Genomic DNA, 18,298 nt, shown 5'->3' on the forward strand with positions numbered 1-18,298 from the left:
CCTAATCCTTATTCCTCTGTCATTCAACTACTCTATTCAACAAATCAACTGTTTCAACATATTCYACAAATGGCATCAAAACCATAATAAAACACTAAAAAGGAATTGAGTTGTCCCTTTGCATCCTTCACGTGTTGAGCAAGCCGTTTTAAAGTTTGGGCAGAGCTGAAATAATTATAACACCTAGACAACTTGACATTCACGCAAACGTGTAATTTGTAATGCTGGCTTTTAAATAGCCTACATTTGAAACAGTTACATTATAAAACATCGCCTAATACAAAATCCATAAGGGAAAAGGAATAATGAGTTCTCTCACGGTAAATGCCATTGCAACTGTTCATTTTGTCCTATTCCCATGTTGCACGCAGCGGCGATGAGCCGCAGAGGTTTCCTCTGTACTTTGTCCGCACACATCACCGATACAATCGAAGGTATAACTGTCTGGTTTACAGACAGTTGCAACGTGGTCTCAGAGCATTTCGTATTATTCAGTAAGTAAATCTGAGAACCTATAGTATAATATGTTACATTTCGTATAGTATGTATTAATTTGTGGATATCCATCAACCATTTCGTATGATATGTTACGAGTTACATGTTACGAATTGCATTAAGTACAAATGGCTAGGATTAGGGTAAGGGTTAGCTAACATGCAAAGTAACTAAAAAGTAGTAAGTAGTTGCTAATTAGCTCAAATGCAAAAGTTGTCCATGATGAGATTCGAACACACAACCTTTACTTAATTTGGTTGCTGGCCGTATGCTTATATGCCTAACCAACCATTCCAGACATTGTATTTGATATCTTCACGGTTGTCTGATCCCTCCTGATGACCCAGTTGGACATGACAGGTCCACCAGGAGGGATCAGCCAATGAAGTTGGAAGTCCCACCCAGTTGACTTAATTTTTATGGTGGAAGCCCTCAGTGGCGCTGCCAATGCTAATAGTCTTTTGGTTACACATCTGGAACAGCTTTTCTGGATGCAACGTGACCAAAGGGGCTCCATGTTTACCACTGATTACAGCATAGATACATTGCAGCAATTGGAAGCTTTTAGTTTTGATTCATTTAATTTGCATCACTTTCACTTTGCATTCCTCATTGCGCTTTACAACAAACAATATTTGCATATCCATGACATAAAACAAACCATTAGCCTACAATAAATATTACTTTGAGCCGGTGTTACACTTTGCACCTTTTATTACAGCACTATACAGAACAGTCAGTCTTTATACAAAAATAACAATTGGTTTACAACTTCACCAGAAAAAAGAATAAAACAAAAAACATGCAACACCACTTTTACTGTATACATTTTGAGTTGAATTACTCACACGCTTATACAGAAACGTTTACATCATTCCCTTAAAAAGGTTTTACAGAGGTTATGCTGCCTTGAAAATGTTTATTGGAACCTCATATTTCTGAACTTCTGACAGCATTATACCTCATAGAATAATAAGTGTTTCCTGACCAGTTGACCTGACGATTCCAAGTTGGGTCATCAGTCATCATCAGCTTAAGGCTGATGCCATTCTCCATGCCTAGGACTGCACATAACATGCCCTCAGGCTCAAACAGTCACCACCCAGTGTTCTTTCACCAAATATAACGTGTGCCTCCATGTTCTATACATACATGTATCCCCAAAGGGACCACATATTTTTCCATAGACATTTTGGGGCAAGAGGACAAACGTGTGCGTATCATCTTTTATTAGGCGTGTATTCCCAGCACCACAAAGAAGACAGTTTGGTGGTGTGCATGTTAAAGAGTATTGGGAGTCATCTTGTGAAAGGGCTTCTGTCCTGACACCATCACCTCTATCTATTAACACTGGGAACAGTGCGACTGTGTTTGCGATTCTCCACAGAGGTTGAATGTCACAGACCGCGATGCTGTGATCAGTTCTCTGGGCATCATGTGATTTGATGTTCCCCATAGTTCAATGTGGGATGTTAGCAGCCTCCTTTCCTCTGCTCTATCTCTTCCTACTGCTGCTCACACCACTGAGGTAGATGTGCTCCTGTAGAGTTGAAGAGTCAGGGGAGGAGGATGCAGTGCTTCAAGTGCTGGTGGAGCCTACTGGAGATCAACAGGGTAGCTGGTACCCCATCTCCTCTACCCTTCACATCCGGGACTAGTTGCTGGTCTGCCTCTGGGCCTTGTTGCTACCCCCCGGTGTGAGGTCCTCATTGCTACGCTTCACGGCAGCATGTCCTCTGCCTGAAAAAAAATACATGATATTGTTCCCTATTAAATTGGTTATGGGTGTCTGCTTTGACTCTTGTAACTTCCACCCACGGCCCACATCTGAGATGGATGAAGTCACAGTTCAATCTTGATGTAGATGAGATGGGCAGATAACATGCAAGTTAAAGGACAAGTTCAATTTGGTAAAAAAAAAGTYAATTTGTCCTTTAACCCTACTCTTTAGAAAATGCAGGTTTTGCTGTGGTAAGGACAGCCAAGGAACCGAGGAGGATGGAGAGGGTCTTTACCTGCTTTACCTTTACCTGCCTCATGCTGGATTTCTTCAGGGGAGGTCCCCACACCATTTCCACCATTGTTAGGATTGGCAGGCACTGTCGCGAGCAGCCCTGTGAAGTGGGGACAAAAGAGTTGTGCAGTCAGTCTACCACACCCCCATAGAGAACAATTGATAATGATAATATAAAAGACAAAGTCACTATCGGCAAAGAATCTCAGAATAGGCGTACTGATCTACGATCTCCCTCATTCATTATGATTGTCATGACGTTGGCAGTGGGGGTAGGTTTATGACCGTCATAAATACCTCTTTCCCCCCTCCCCCGTTCCTCTTCCCTACTGATGTGACATAAGAAAACCCCTTGGTTAACATAGAGATTCTGGGGACATCAGAAAGTGGGGGGAAATGAACTATATTCTGGTAATCCGACCAACTGAACATATGCGGTGGTACTTAAGGTATATTATGTCAGTTCGGTTGCCCTCTGACACATRCTCATCAATGATAGAATGACAAACTCTACTGTAGAAAGTCTAAACGTCAGAGGTATCGGATTCACATGGAATTGTTGTTTAATTGAAATGTTTGAATATGACATTATTTGTGAAGAGGTGAAATGTAATTTTAGCTTCCAAATGAGAGATCTGTGCTTTCAGAAGTTTTCCTCTGCTCACAGTGGCCCGCCCCTGTGAAGAGGCATGGGTTAAACTTTTCAGACACACCCCTCTCCCTCCACTATATAAATCCATTGACAAGAATATAACTTCCTGTTCCGGGTACACCAGGATGACGGTCCTGTGTCAGAATGGTTCAGACAATAACTACAGAACTAGGCCAACATCAGCATGGACTTTGATTGTGAATGGTATGAACTTTGAACTCGTATTCACTACAGAAGTGATATCTCCTAACCGTTGAGTTAGCAACAGCTAAACGCAGGTTAGGAAGGACAGTCCGAGTATCCCGTCTACTACATACAACGTTACTACAACGTATCCCGTGACAACCAGAGACATTCTTCAAAGGACAGAGGACTCGGATTGGCGACACGGTCCATCTACCACCACCCTACTGAAGCGCAGCTCAGAGTAAATATGTATTGCATTTTCTTTTTCAAATGGGCGGTAATTTAGAATGCATCAGATACTGTATTTACGACAGCACAGCTCGCCTATGTTCCAGTCTCCCGCTCTTTCACTAAAATCCCGCCCCTTTCCTTTGTGTAACAAGCTGTCATATCTATAACGCCCGCTAGGGACGTTTTTCTGTATGACGTAATTTGTGATCAAGTTATGATTTAATTGTGTATGTGTGTTTCTGTGTGATTAGTTAGGTATTTAGTAAATAAATAATTAAACCCAATTTTGTATTGCTGATTCAACTTGTTAGCCAGGATTCTTGCAGATAACAAAGGACTTACAACTTTCAGATGAGACTGAATAAAATGACGATTAATGTGACTGCTATTTAGTAAAATATTACTAAATCTTRAAGAGTTTATTCAAAAGATAACAGCTCTATAAATATTCTTTCGTGGTGTCCCTCTTTAGTTAATTAATATTTACATGATTAGTTCAATCAGGTAATATTAATTACGGAGAAATTATTTTATAGAATAGCATGTCATAGCAATRAATCTGGCATAGTCAAAGACACGACATGATTAAAAAGGCAAAACTGATCCTAGAMCAGTATGCCTATTCTGAGAAACTTTGAATAGCTGAATAGTTTATCATTGAAATCATTTGAATAAGTACCAGAAAATGGCTGATTTTAAGTGGATTTTCAGGCTATTAGCTGTAGTTTCAGCAGGTTGTGCTCGGTGCTCACCCAGACCGCGGTAGCAGGAGAGCTGTTGGTAGATCTGCGTCATCCTCTGGATGTTGATGCGGCTGGCCTCGGTGTGGTGCACTATGGGCTTGGGGTAATGCATGCCGATCACGCACTTGGCTGCCTTCTGCACGCTCTCCGGCGCGTTCCAGGGGTCGAAGATGTACTTGGCTGGGAAGGCCTTCAGTATGGGCAGATAGCGCCTGGAAGAACCAAACAGAAATTACATTGTTTAAAAAAAAAAGAACCACAGTGACACACTTCTTCTGCAATGAACAATCGAGAAACAAATGTACATTTCTAGTGGGTACAGCATGGACATTTAACCAAGACTCTATGAAGTGTATGACATGACCTCTAGCAGTTTGTCATGGTATTCTGCATGTCCTACATGTCACAAGCATGGTGAAATAAAGCACTGAGGTCTATTACTTTGAGAGTACTTCAAAGGGAAAATAACTTGTGTACCACACTGGCTAAATATAGTGGAGGGGTGGACAACCGGGTGTAGGGAGACAACCGGGTGTAGGGAGGGTCTAACATCAAGGCGGTGACCCGTTCCTGTAGGTTCATGCTCTACAACATTCGCAGAGTACGACCCTGCCTCACACAGGAAGCGGCGCAGGTCCTAATCCAGGCACTTGTCATCTCCCATCTGGATTACTGCAACTCGCTGTTGGCTGGGCTCCCTGCCTGTGCCATTAAACCCCTACAACTCATCCAGAAACGCTGCAGCCCGTCTGGTGTTCAACCTTCCCAAGTTCTCTCACGTCACCCCGCTCCTCCGCTCTCTCCACTGGCTTCCAGTTGAAGCTCGCATCCGCTACAAGACCATGGTGCTTGCCTACGGAGCTGTGAGGGGAACGGCACCTCCGTACCTTCAGGCTCTGATCAGGCCCTACACCCAAACAAGGCACTGCGTTCATCCACCTCTGGCCTGCTCGCCTCCCTACCTCTGAGGAAGTACAGTTCCCGCTCAGCCCAGTCAAAACTGTTCGCTGCTCTGGCACCCCAATGGTGGAACAAACCTCACGACGCCAGGTCAGCGGAGTCAATCACCACCTTCCGGAGACACCTGAAACCCCACCTCTTTAAGGAATACCTAGGATAGGATAAAGTATCCTTGTAACCCCCCCCCTTAAAAGAGTTAGATCCACTATTTGTAAAGTGGTTGTTCCACTGGATATCATAAGGTGAATGCACCAATTTGTAAGTCGCTCTGGATAAGAGCGTCTGCTAAATGACTTAAATGTAAATGTAAATGTCTTCTCACCGTATGTAGTCTCCGTTTGGGTCCGTCCTCCTGCCGAAGCCCACAGGGCAGTAGCAGTGGAAAAACTGCTGGAAGAAGGAGCTGCACGAGAGCCACATCCAGCTGCCTGCATTCACACTCCAGTCTGCATCCAGGAGCAGCTCCTCAAATACCTGACAGGTAAATAAACACACAGGTCAGATATCACAGTCATACATTTTCTACCTACTTGTCATTTCGTCTCCCCACTCCCTCTAACATCCCCTTCCTCCAGTATCTACCTTCATGCCCTCCTCCCAGCTGATCCACAGGTCTCCTCTAGTGAGAAAGCAGGCCACAGCATGTCTGGCCAGGTGGTGGATCCAGCCCTCCTGCCTCAGCTGGGTCATGATGGCGTCAATCCAGGGGAACCCTGTCCTCCCCTCGGCCCACTTGGCCAGTGCTTCCGGGTTGCYGTCCCAGGGGATCTGCACACACACCGGATTGCCCTCCATTTTGTCGAAGCGGGGGTTGTTGGTGGCTGTGGTGTAGAAGAACTCGCGCCACAACAGCTGGCCATAGAGCGAGAGGGGCGGAGAGCTGTTTTTCTTCACCTTCCTGTAGAGGTCAGTGAGTTTGAAGTAAAAGAGGCGACAGGAGAGGCAGCCGAAGCGGAGGTAGGGGCTGAGGCCTGTGGGGCTGGCCAGCAGGGAGTTGGCGTTCATCCGGGGACGCTCAAAGTTGGCCACCCATGCCTGGAACACAGAAGGTTCGTTTTTGGGTCACAGTGCAACACACTGACAAGGAGTTCAGAAAATAAAGTCAACAAGGTATTTTTTTTTGGAGGGGGGTTGAATTGACTGAATTGAAATGGAATTGACCCCAACCCTAGTACTGTATGTGTCCACCACACTGGTTCAGTAGTGCTGGGATATAAAGAAGGGACTACTCCTCACCTTTCTCTCCAGGTGRCTCTCCAGGCGAGTGAGGGCCTCCGTCTCTCCCCCCGGCCATACTGCTGTAGCCAGGCCTTCGGTCTCAAAGCCAAGCTCCTCCAGGGAGGGTACGGCAAACTTGTCGTCGTGGTCATCACTGATGGGCGTGGCACACTTCCTCATGACCTCAGCAGTGATGGTCTCAGCGGGCGATTCCACGGCATCCATGTGACTGATGAGCGCCTGGAAACGCTTGTAGGTGAGAGGGGACTGGCCTCCGTTTAGCTCGATGATCCTACAGAGACACATGGACAGACATGGAGGTATTTAGTGCATCACGTAACACTAGCATCATGGTATTATTCATGAATATGTTGCTAATACATCATGTTTGCGTATTTGCACAACTTGATCACTTGGGTTGTATTCTCACAATATTTACTGTGTGTYTGTCTGTGTGTTTTCTTGTGGGGACCAGAAGTCCCCACAAGAATAGTAAATGAACAATAACTTGACCAACTGGGGACATTTTGTTAGTCCCCACGAGGTCAAATGCTATTTCTAGGGGGGTTAAGGTTAGGATTAGTGTTAGGGTTAGAATTACGTTAAGGGTAGTTTTAGGGTTAGGAGATAGAGATAGAGTTAGGTTTTGGGTTAAGGTATGGGGTTCTGGAAAATATAATTTTGAATGGGACTGAATTGTGTGTCCCCACAAGATTAGCTGTACAAGACTGTGTGCCACTCACTTGTCCAGGTCGTAGAGCGTGTGGGAGACTTTGACAGTAACCTCCACACCGGCCTCGCTGGCCAACTTCTGGATGGCGGCGTCACGTTCCTTGCCAAAGGGCTCAGAGTCGTACTCATAAGACAGCTGTCTGGTCTGCCATTCCTGGGAAGCAGAGAGAGAGGGGAACAAGGTCAGTCAACATGATAAATAGGGGACCTTTACCGTTGTAAATATAGAGATAGTGGATGTCACAGAAAGGTCCTCATAGAAAATAACATGGATTCCAATGGAATTCAAATACTTTCACATATACACTGAATATACAAAATATTAATAAACACCCCCCCACCCCCACTGTATCAGCATATCTGATAAAGTGGACTTACGGTTCAGTTACTGTGACAGTGTTTCTATGGGGCATACTGTATTTCTATGTGACATAGCCTAATGTATTTCTATGAGTTATAGGCTACATGAATATTACCGTAAGTGTATGTATGGTACAGTAGTGTAATGGGTTTACTACAGTAAAGTAAGTATGACTGTATGACTATACCTGGAACAGCCTAGGGAAGACATCAGTAGGCTGGCCCCGGATGACAAACAGACGGGAGTTGAGCTTGCGGAGGCTGGCGTCTAGGTCCTCCAGACATTGTAGTAAGAACCTGGAATCCGAGGGGATGATCAATCAAGTGATTGTATATCAGAGAGGAAATAGTTTTAGGCATTGATTTAGTTAAATACAGTAAATTAATGGGTACTGCAGTGAATTGGGTACTTGTCTTCAGGAAAACAACAGGTCATGGTATTTCAGTTGAATGATGATCCAAAAGCCACATTAGTGACTGAACAAATGATCCATGTTTCATATGATCCATCATGTGAGGCATGTTGTATCATAGGTCTTCATGTCAAAAGCCTTGGCTTCTTCAAAATGATAATAGCTTGAGCCGGAAAGATCAGAGGGCTAGTGGAGAGGAAGTACAAACATGCGATGCTACTTCTCTCAGTTCGTCACATTATTCAGAATGACTTAGCATCTTAGCCTATCGAACAATGTCCTCCTGAACAACAAGTCAATCAGTTAGGCTAGAAGATGTTAGATAAATATTCCCTCAATCAGTTTCCCTCATAAACACTCAAACAAACAGGTGACAATATAGGCTAGGCTAATGATGAAAGAAAACATTTCACCACCAAAATGATTCATGCCCTCGCATTTAACCTACATACATAGGCCTTCTCCTCTGTCTGCTGGTATAGAACTGGCCTAATTGGCCTACCATTTAAAACACCAAGTGGAAACATCCAGTGGACAATCTTGACCGAATGGAACTTACATTCCATTACCTTAACAATAAGGTCACTAACATCCCAGCCTTGTAGTACACTTCAGCCCACAGCAAAGTAGTTCAACAAAATTACAGCTGCTTGCCTCCCTCAACAGGCAAATCACAGCTAGTGCAACAAGGCCTCATAAGAATGGGAGTATACATTCCTGATTAAGCGAACACAAAGTCTGTATCAACATTTAAAGAACATCTCTGGCTAACAGTAGTTCTCCGCTGAGGTAAACTAGTATACTTTGTGATAAGCCTGGGCCCCTGGGGCAGGACTTCTGGACTGACCCTCTACAACAATCCTCGGCTCGACCTTCTCCATTCTGCTGTGATATTGTCCTCAAACTACATAGGCAGTGTTGATGACAACACAGTGGTCCTCTATAGCTCAGTTGGTAGAGCATGGCACTTGCAATGCAAAGATAGTGGGTTTGATTCCCAGGACAACCTGTTCGTAAAATGGATGCACGCATGACTATGTTGCTTTGGTTAAAAGTGTCTGCTAAGTGGCATATATTAGTGTCGTCATTGTGTTATGCAGCCAATAAATTTGCCTATTGTTTGATATGACAACATGGATATCAACCAAGTTAACATTTACATTTACATTTAAGTCATTTAGCAGACGCTCTTATCCAGAGCGACTTACAAATTGGAAAGTTCATACATATTCATTAAGAGAGGGCGACTGACATTCTGTTCTGTGTTAGGTGACTAACTTCCCCTAGGGTGGCATCCCATCACCCGGCCTATACCCTCAACTGAGAATGGTGTCCTCCTGTTGTGTTTTTCAATTCACACTTCAGTAAATGCTGTCTGGGGCTTGTCACCAGCTGTACTCTACTTGGAACTCTTATGAAACATGTAGAGTGGTTAGCAGCAGCACTGCAGGGAGGTTTTAAAATGTGATATCTGAAAGGGTAGTGTAGCCTATGACTTATGACAACTAGTGGCCCTACAAGAAATGTCATCTTCATGCATACACTTGAAAAGTGGGGTAATGCAAGGTGACCACAAAGCAAACATAGCACAATATCAAAAGGTTGCAAACTGAATTTGAATGAATGCAAGCCTCTGTGTCCAATGGTGAGATGTTACCAGACTACAAAATAGATGCTGTGGGGCTCAGGGACAGCGTTATGGACGGGTTTGTGGACCTGGCCTGCCCAACCTCCTTGCCAGTCAAAATAAAATATTTGTATATTATTTATTTGCAGAGCCGGTGCCAGAACGAATCAGATGGACACTCATTTGATTTCTATAGGCAGGCCRGTTTTTTTTTCACAGGACCTCCTGTGTGCAATGGGTGTTCTAGTAAAGACCATAGGCAACTCGTGAGTTTCAAGTTTGGGGAAGCTTACAATTTATCCTACCAATCTACGTGGCAGGTATGATAATTTTTTATATGCGCATTTTCGTGGTAAACAGTTTCATTTTAATAATAATGTTTTAGTTTCTCAAAATAATTGACACATGGTTAATCATAAAAATGCAAGATCACCAGCCTTTGCCATATGGACACATTGGTACACCGTGATCCATGGGCGACTAAAGAAATGAGCACATGGAAGTCAGAGATAGCCTATAGGGCAAATGCAGCAGTAGGCCTATAACTTCCATCGTCAATTAAGTAAAATACATAGGCCTAAAGCCGACAAATACATTTATTTTTTGGGGGAAATATCCTGATGGAAATTCAGGTTCTTTCAATCGCATGAATCACTACTCCGCCTGTCTGCCTCCCTTTCTATCTGACTTGACATATCATATCATTAGTGAAGTGCAACATTGTATCAACTCAGAAGGTTGGCAAGCTTGTTCCCTCAACCTTAGCAGGACAGAGAAACCACATAGATGCTCATTGTTCACATGGAGCATTACAAACAAAATATGATTTTATTTTACAAAACCCCTAAATGATGGTTATGACATAAACCAAAACTTGTTTGTCACAAGTGTAGCAGGTTGTGAACTCTGCAAACAACGTTTCCACTCCGAGGATGAGAACAATAAATGACTAATACAGAAATTAATGTAACCAAATGACAGGGATTAACGGTACATTTACTAGGCCTAATGGTTACTAGGTCTAATGGGGAATTGATAAAAATAAACAATCAAAGGGCAAACAATTCACACAATGAAACAAGGAATGTGCAAGAATTGGCAGGAGACAAAGGAGCACATTCTGGAGAGCTGGGTGCATGCATTCTGGAGAGCTGGGTGCATGCATTCTGGAGAGCTGGGTGCATGCATTCTGGAGAGCTGGGTGCATGGATTCTGGAGAGCTGGGTGCATGCATTCTGGAGAGCTGAGTGCATGCATTCTGGAGAGCTGAGTGCATGCATTCTGGAGAGCTGCAGTGCATGCATTCTGTGCAGAGCTGAGTGCATGCATTCTGGAGAGCTGAGTGCATGCATTCTGGAGAGCTGAGTGCATGCATTCTGGAGAGCTGAGTGCATGCATTCTGGAGAAAGACACCCATATCTTTGACACACACCCCTCCCATTCTTGTCTCAACATTTGAAATTATACTCAAGACATTATCTCCACACATTTTAGATGATTTTCACTGACAGCCTCAACTCAATAATCAGTTAGGCCTATTGCCACACGCTCTGCCCAAATTGCTGGCTTCCCAAATAGGCATAAGCACTTGTGATTTGAAACAATCCACAGCAAAAAAAATTAAGAAGCTAATGATCCTCTGTGGCTAAGCCAAGCTCTATGGTAAAGTATTTTGAATGATTTTATTTAGACTGGAGTAATTATATAATTTTGCCAAAACATCAATTTACTTTAGGGGAAGCCAGCATCCCAACAGTGCACCTGCCAACTTACCATTCTAATTCACAATTGGCTGAAACCAGAGTTCTGTATACAATGACGAGATGCTCATGTCTCTGCTTAACAATGTGAGTCATTGTCCCAACGGCGGGAATACAGGTGACAATCTTAGGTCTGCATATTATGACCATAGAAACACATTGGGCTAATTCAGGATAGATTTTGGCGAAAGTGAGCTCTCTCGCTTCGCCTCTTCCTCTCTGCTGAAACTAGCGAGCGAAACAGTGTCGCTCGGGTCTTACTACAAGCATTTCGCTACACCTGCAATAACATCTGCTAAATATGTGTATGCAACCAATACAATTTGATTTTACTATATGTATCTGATGCTGTCTGGACAGAAAAACGCATGACATGCTATAATCTTTTTGTCCAGACAGCATCAGATACATGGTCTACACCTACGGCGACAGAGGGGCGTCGTTTCGTTCGCTCTGATGATTTATCTGAGATTGATGGGTCTCTTTCTGTTGGCGCACATCTAGGTCAAAGAAAAAAAGCCAGGTTGATGATAACGTTGTTTTGCGTCACCCACCCAGAATGAGTAGACGCTCGAGCAGGGACGATGACTACTACTTTACTAGTAAATAATGAGTTATTAGCCCAGGTATAGATAATGTGTAGTCAGCAATGTGGGAGTGGTTGCTTTCTACAAGAGCACAAAATGTGGACATTTCTAGACCTCTTTGAAAAGTGTCAGATAAAAAATATTTTTTTGTTGTCTTAAAGGGCCAATGTTGTATTTGTTGCTAAGTAGCCAATAGGCAGTAGCATAATGCGTCTGATTCTCTGTAATAATGGTATGGGAATAATGCATTTTGTTTTGTAAAGTGGTTTCTTGCATCAAACACAACATTTACATAAGTATTCAGACCCTTTGCTATGAGACTCGAATTTGATCTCATGTGCATCCTGTTTCCATTGATCATCCTTGAGATGTTTCTACAACTTGATTGGGTTCCACCTGTGGTAAATTCAATTGATTGGACATGATTTGGAAAGGCACACACCTGTCTATATAAGGTCCCACAGATGACAATGACTGTCAGAGCAAAAACCAAGCCATGAGGTTGAAGGAATTGTCCGTAGATTGTGTCGAGGCACACATCTGGGGAAGGGTACCAAAAAATGTCTGCAGCTTTGAAGGTCTCCAAGAACACAGTGGTCTCCATCATTCTTAAATGGAAGACGTTTGGAACCACCAACCACTCTTCTTATAGCTGGCCACCTGGCCAAACTGCAATTGGTGGAGAAGGGCCTTGGTCAGGGAGGTGACCAAGAACCCGACGGTCACTCTGACAGAGCTCTAGAGTTCCTCTGTGGAGAAGGGAGAACCTTCCAGAAGGCCAACCATCTCTGCAGCACTCTACCAATCAGGCCTTTATGGTAGAGTGGCCAGAAAGAAGTCACTCGTTAGTAAAAAGCACATGACAGCCCACTTGGAGTTTGCCAAAAGGCACCTAAAGACTCTTAGACCAAGAGAAACAAGATTTTCTGGTCTGATAAAACCAAGATTGAGCTCTTTGGCCTGAATGCCAAGTGTCACGTCTGGAGGAAACCTGCCACCATCCCTACGGTGAAGCATTGTGGTGACAGCATCCTGCTATGGGGATGTTTTTCAGCAGCAGGGACTGGGAGACTAGTCAGGATAAAGGCAAAGATGAACAGCACAAAGTACAGAGAGATCCTTGATGAAAACCTGCTCCAGAGCGCTCAGGATCTCAGGCTGGGGCGAAGTTTAACCTTCCAACAGGACAATGACCTTAAGCACACAGCCAAGACAATGCAGGAGTGGCTTCAGGACATGTCTTTGAATGTCATTGAGTGGCCGAGCCAGAGCCCGGACTTGAACCGGACCGGACAGCTCTGAAGAGACCTGAAAAAAGCTGTGCAGCAACACTCTCCATCCAACCTGACAGAGCTTGAGAGGATCTGCAGAGAAGAATTGGAGAAACTCCCCAACTACAGGTCTGCCAAGCTTGTAGCGTCATACCCAAGAAGACTCGAGGGTGTAATCGCTGCCAAGGTACATCAACAATGTACTGAGTAAAGGGTCTGAATACTTCTGTGATATTTGCGTTTATTTTAAATTAATTAGGAAAACTTGTAGAAACCAGTTTTTGCTTTGTCATTATGGGGTATGGTGCGTAGATTTATTTTCACTATTTATCTAGCACTCTTGGTGCTTCTAATGATGTTTAGGCTACTGATGTTTTCATAATTTAACCACGCATCTTGCTGACAGTGCATCTTGGAGGTTGGGGTATTATTATTTTTTTGTCGTGATAAAAATAAGCTCTTTCCGCATTCCGTCACATATCCTTTCTGTTTCATAGTTGTAAAAAAGGCACTCCACATTTTTTTTATTGAACACTTGAATGTGTTTTTACATGCATCTTACAGTTACAGAAACTAATAAATGCTTTTGTATTATTATTTGAAGAAAATGTTTTTCTAATATTACCTAAGTTATTCATAAACACAACCAAATGATTATTTTTGCAATACCATATATGAAATGTATTAATTACATTGTTATAATGTTTTAGTCAGAATAACTGCTCATTAGCTCGAGGTCCAGCGACTCTAATTTAAAAATGTTTTATTGTGCAGCGCATGCACACATAGGAGGTCCCGTGAAAAAACACATACCCCCTTATGGAAATCAAATGCCCGTCCAACTGATTCATTCTGGGGGCGGCCCTGATGATCAGATGAAGCAAACCATTCAGAAAAATATATAGGAACAGAAACAATGTCTATGACTAAAATGTGCATACATTTTAATGAATATTTCTGCCGTTGTTACAATTAGTCTAATAGTAACGGTTTATATCCTCTGGACAGCGCAATCCGACACCAGGTCAAACACACGCTCTCCAGACGAAGCCTCTAAAGGGCTGGCTAGGCTAAATCCTGTCTAAGCTTCAGTTGTTCCATTGACCTGGAGCAGATTACACACACACACACACACACACACACAACTTTATATTGCCTAGGCCTATTTATAAACTGGGTGGTTCAAGCGTTGAATGCTGATTGGCTGACAGACGTGGTATATCGAAACTTATACCACGGGTATGACAAAACATGTATTTTTACTGCTCTAATTAAGTTGGTAATCAGTTTATATATGGCCAATATTCCACGGCTAATGGGTGTTTCCAGGCACTCTGCGTTGCGTCGTGGTTAAGAATAGCCCTTAGCTGTGGTATATTGGCCATATAGCACACCCCTTGGGCCTTATTGCTTAAATATACACTATATACACTACCAGTCAAAGGTTTGGGCACACTTACTCATTCAAGGGTTTTTCTTTATTTTTTACATTGTAGAATAATAGTGAAGACATCAAAACTATGAAATAACACATTAACCACAAGTGTTAAACAAATCTAAATATATTTCCGATTTGAGATTCTTCAACGTAGCCACCCTTTGCCTTGATGACAGCTTTGCACACTCTTGGCATTCTCTCAACCAGCTACATGAGGTAGTCCACTACCTGTAATGCATTTCAATAAACAGGCGTGCCTTGTTAAAAGTTCATTTGTGGAATTTCTTTCCTTCTTAATGCGTTTCATAAGTCGCTCTGGATAAGAGCGTCTGCTAAATGACTTAAATGTAAATGTAATGTAATGTTTCAGCCAATCAGTTGTGTTGTGACAATGTAGAGGTGGTATACAGAAGATAGCCCTATTTGGTAAAAGACCAAGTCCATATTATGGCAAGAACAGCTCAAACAAGCAAAGAGAAACAACAGTACATCATTACTTTAAGACATGAAGGTCAGTCAACGTGAAAAACTTCAAGTTTCTTCAAGTGCAGTCGCAAAAACCATCAAGCACTATGATGAAAATGGGTCTCATGAGGACCGCCACTGGAAAGGAAGACCCTGAGTTACTTCTGCTGCAGAGGATAAGTTCATTAGACTTAACAGCCTCAGAAAATGCAGCCCAGATAAATGTTTCACAGAGTTCAAGTAACAGACACATCTCAACATCAACTGTTCAGAGGAGACTGCGTGAATCAGGCCTTCATGGTCAAATTGCTGCAAAGAAACCACTACTAAAGGACACCAAAAAGAAGAGACTTGCTTGGGCCAACAAACACGTGCAATGGACATTAGACCGGTGGAAATCTGTCCTTTCGTCTGATGCGAGTAGGTGAACGGATGATCTCTGCACGTGTGTTTCCCACCGTGAAGCACGGAGGAGGTTTGATGGTGCTTTGCTGGTGACACGGTCTGTGATTTATTTAGAATTCAAGATTCAATTTKGAATTCATTTGTTTTTCAACAGGACAATGACCCAACACACCTTCGGGCTGTGTAAGGGCTATTTGACCAAGAAGGAGAGTGATGGAGTGCTGCATCAGATGACCTGGCCTCCACAAGCACCTGACCTCAACCCAAGTGAGATGGTTTGGGATGAGTTGGACCGCAGAGTGAAGGAAAAGCAGCCAAGTGCTCAGCATATGTGGGAACTCCTTCAAGGCTGTTGGAAAAGCATTCCAGGTGAAGCTGGTTGACAGAATGCCAAGAGTGTGCAAAGCTGTCGTCAAGGCAAAGGGTGGCTACTTTGAAGAATCTCAAATATAAAGTATATTTTTATTTGACACTTTTTTTTGGTTACTACATGATTCCATGTATTATTTCATAATTTGATATCTTCACTATTATTCTACAATGTAGAAAATAGTAAAAATTAAATAAAACACTTGAATGAGTAGGTGTGTCCAAACTTTTGACTGGTACTGTAGGTCACAGCTGCATAGGTCAGAGCTGCGAGGAGAGCAGAGTGCCATAACCACCCTAATGACACAGTGCCCCGTTTCCCCTACTAAGCCCTGCCTTCCAGGGTAACTTACATCATTGTTACTGCTACGCATGTTCTTAAACCTGCAGAAATGTACTCTCCTGAACACATGTTTCAATGAAGAACACATCACAACGCTCACCATTGTTATGGTCCTAGAAACTGAGTTTCCCCACATACAGGGTATGTTTTCTACATGTCATTCTCCCTTTCGCTTCTCTAAACTGAGTATGTTATTCTCCCCTTCTCGTTATGCTTTAAATTAAAGTTGTCATAAGTGTCCAAACTAAAGCAACATAGTATCTGGGCTAAATGAAAGGGAATTCAAGGTCAAGCAGTTATTGCACCAGTCATTGGTCCCTTGGAATGCCATCGCTTCCAGTTTTGCACATAGTTGTTTAACTCAATTTACTGTAGGCTAATAATTTTCTCAGTATTTTTTTTGTAATAACTTAGTCATTTGCAGTCAATGTACTATAACTGTGTACATAAGTGTGGTGCTTTTAGGGATACCATTCTTTCTTGCCTAGGGGCACACACACTAATGCCATTCATAACCACTAGGCCCTACTTTTAAAATGTACTATAACTGTTTTCATGGACTGCATAACAATATCCTATTCCGTGTGGTGCTTCTAGGGATGCCCTACTTTACTGCCTAGGTGGCACACCAAACACACTAATGTCATTCATAACTAAATATTTCTGAATGCAGGATGTGTGACCTACATCTGCGCTACACACATCTGTGTTTGGTGTGAGTGCAACACATTGTGAGATGGCAAAACAAAAAAAACGTCCTTGCCTCCACCTGCTGATGCCCACGTTGGAGGACCCTGCAAACCAGGGGTCTAGGATGTAAACACAGCGAAGGGTGTCAGCTCCCCGTATAGACTCCTTCAGCGAGGGGTTGTCGTGGAGCCGCAGGCCCTTCCTGAACCAGTGGATCGTGTTGCCGACCATTTCACTTGCTGTCCCTTCTTGTTATGTACACGAGTCTTCTTTGATGCCGCAGAGTTGACCACAAAACGCTCACGAATTAAAACAATATCCTCGCCTGCCCAAAATGTGCTTCGGTTCTGTCGCCTTGCTGGTTTTATAATGTAGAGCTACTAAAGTTATCTAACCTTGTTCCATCAATTTGTCCATTGTGATGAGTTCTCTGTTGCCGCATTGATTTGGTGGCCTCTGATAAATACAGTGTAAGGACAGGTCTCGCTCGCATCAACTTTGTATAGAGCGCATTAAATGTAAGACATTGTTTTATATTTGCTAATTATTTTCAACACGAAAGTAAAAATAACACTTAAAAAGGATGTTCGACCTGCTATCTTGCTTGTTTTCCTATAGCAGTTCGAAAAAAATGAATCCTTGCGTTGTCGTAGCGAGTGAACTAAAATAGGCCTATAGCAATATCTAGCTAGAAAGTTTTGATCAGAAATTAGTGTTCCAATATCATTCGAATGTATTCCAATAAGCAATTGTAATGTTCTTCGTTTTCAGACGGCATTGTCAACCACACGAAATAAATGTTATTTGCCAACATCTCCACCCACAGAGGTACAGGATAGAGATGGACGAATCTGATTGGTCAATGTCACCAGTTATGTAAGGTTCGCTCGCTCACGTTTCTGTGGTGTGCTTACATTGGCTTACTTCTTGCTATTTTGTTTTTTCCCACAAAGGCATAATTTATAGTTACTATCCTAGCAACACAATGTATTATGTTTAATCAGTTATTTACAGCCTACTTTAAACACCATAGTTTGAATATTGAGTTTATTTTGTAGGTTGTTGGCTAAAGTGTTTGCTGCCTGCCCGCGTCATGATTAGTTGCGCACGACCCGGATAAGCACGTGTACCAAGGAAAGGCAAAAAAATATTACACAATGTATAGGTAGGCCTAGTGGGCAGCCCATCACAATCACAAGCCTACGCATGTGATGCATCGCATATAGTCTACTCTTTATTATGTGTTGCCGTGAGACTATGTATGTACCTATATGTATTTATGTTAAAATGCTATCATTTCAAAATTGATTTCAACCAAATAACGCCTATTTTAGRCTAG

General features: G+C 42.8%; 1 protein-coding gene across 1 annotated transcript; it reads right to left on the minus strand.

The window, feature by feature from the left end:
* Positions 1-1,191: 1,191 nt before the first annotated feature.
* LOC111962508 (cryptochrome-1) lies at positions 1,192-17,804 on the minus strand. Its single transcript, XM_023985648.1, has 9 exons — positions 17,033-17,804; positions 7,780-7,888; positions 7,243-7,385; positions 6,518-6,791; positions 5,864-6,316; positions 5,604-5,755; positions 4,331-4,533; positions 2,511-2,609; positions 1,192-2,235 (listed from the first exon to the last, which is right to left on the minus strand). Exons 1-9 carry the CDS (start codon positions 17,188-17,190, stop codon positions 2,150-2,152), a joined length of 1,677 nt encoding a protein of 558 aa, XP_023841416.1. The 5' UTR covers positions 17,191-17,804; the 3' UTR covers positions 1,192-2,149.
* Between the last annotated feature and the right edge of the window lie 494 nt (positions 17,805-18,298).

Source organism: Salvelinus sp. IW2-2015, linkage group LG4q.1:29, assembly GCF_002910315.2.
Source record: "Salvelinus sp. IW2-2015 linkage group LG4q.1:29, ASM291031v2, whole genome shotgun sequence".
Lineage (NCBI taxonomy): Eukaryota > Metazoa > Chordata > Actinopteri > Salmoniformes > Salmonidae > Salvelinus > Salvelinus sp. IW2-2015.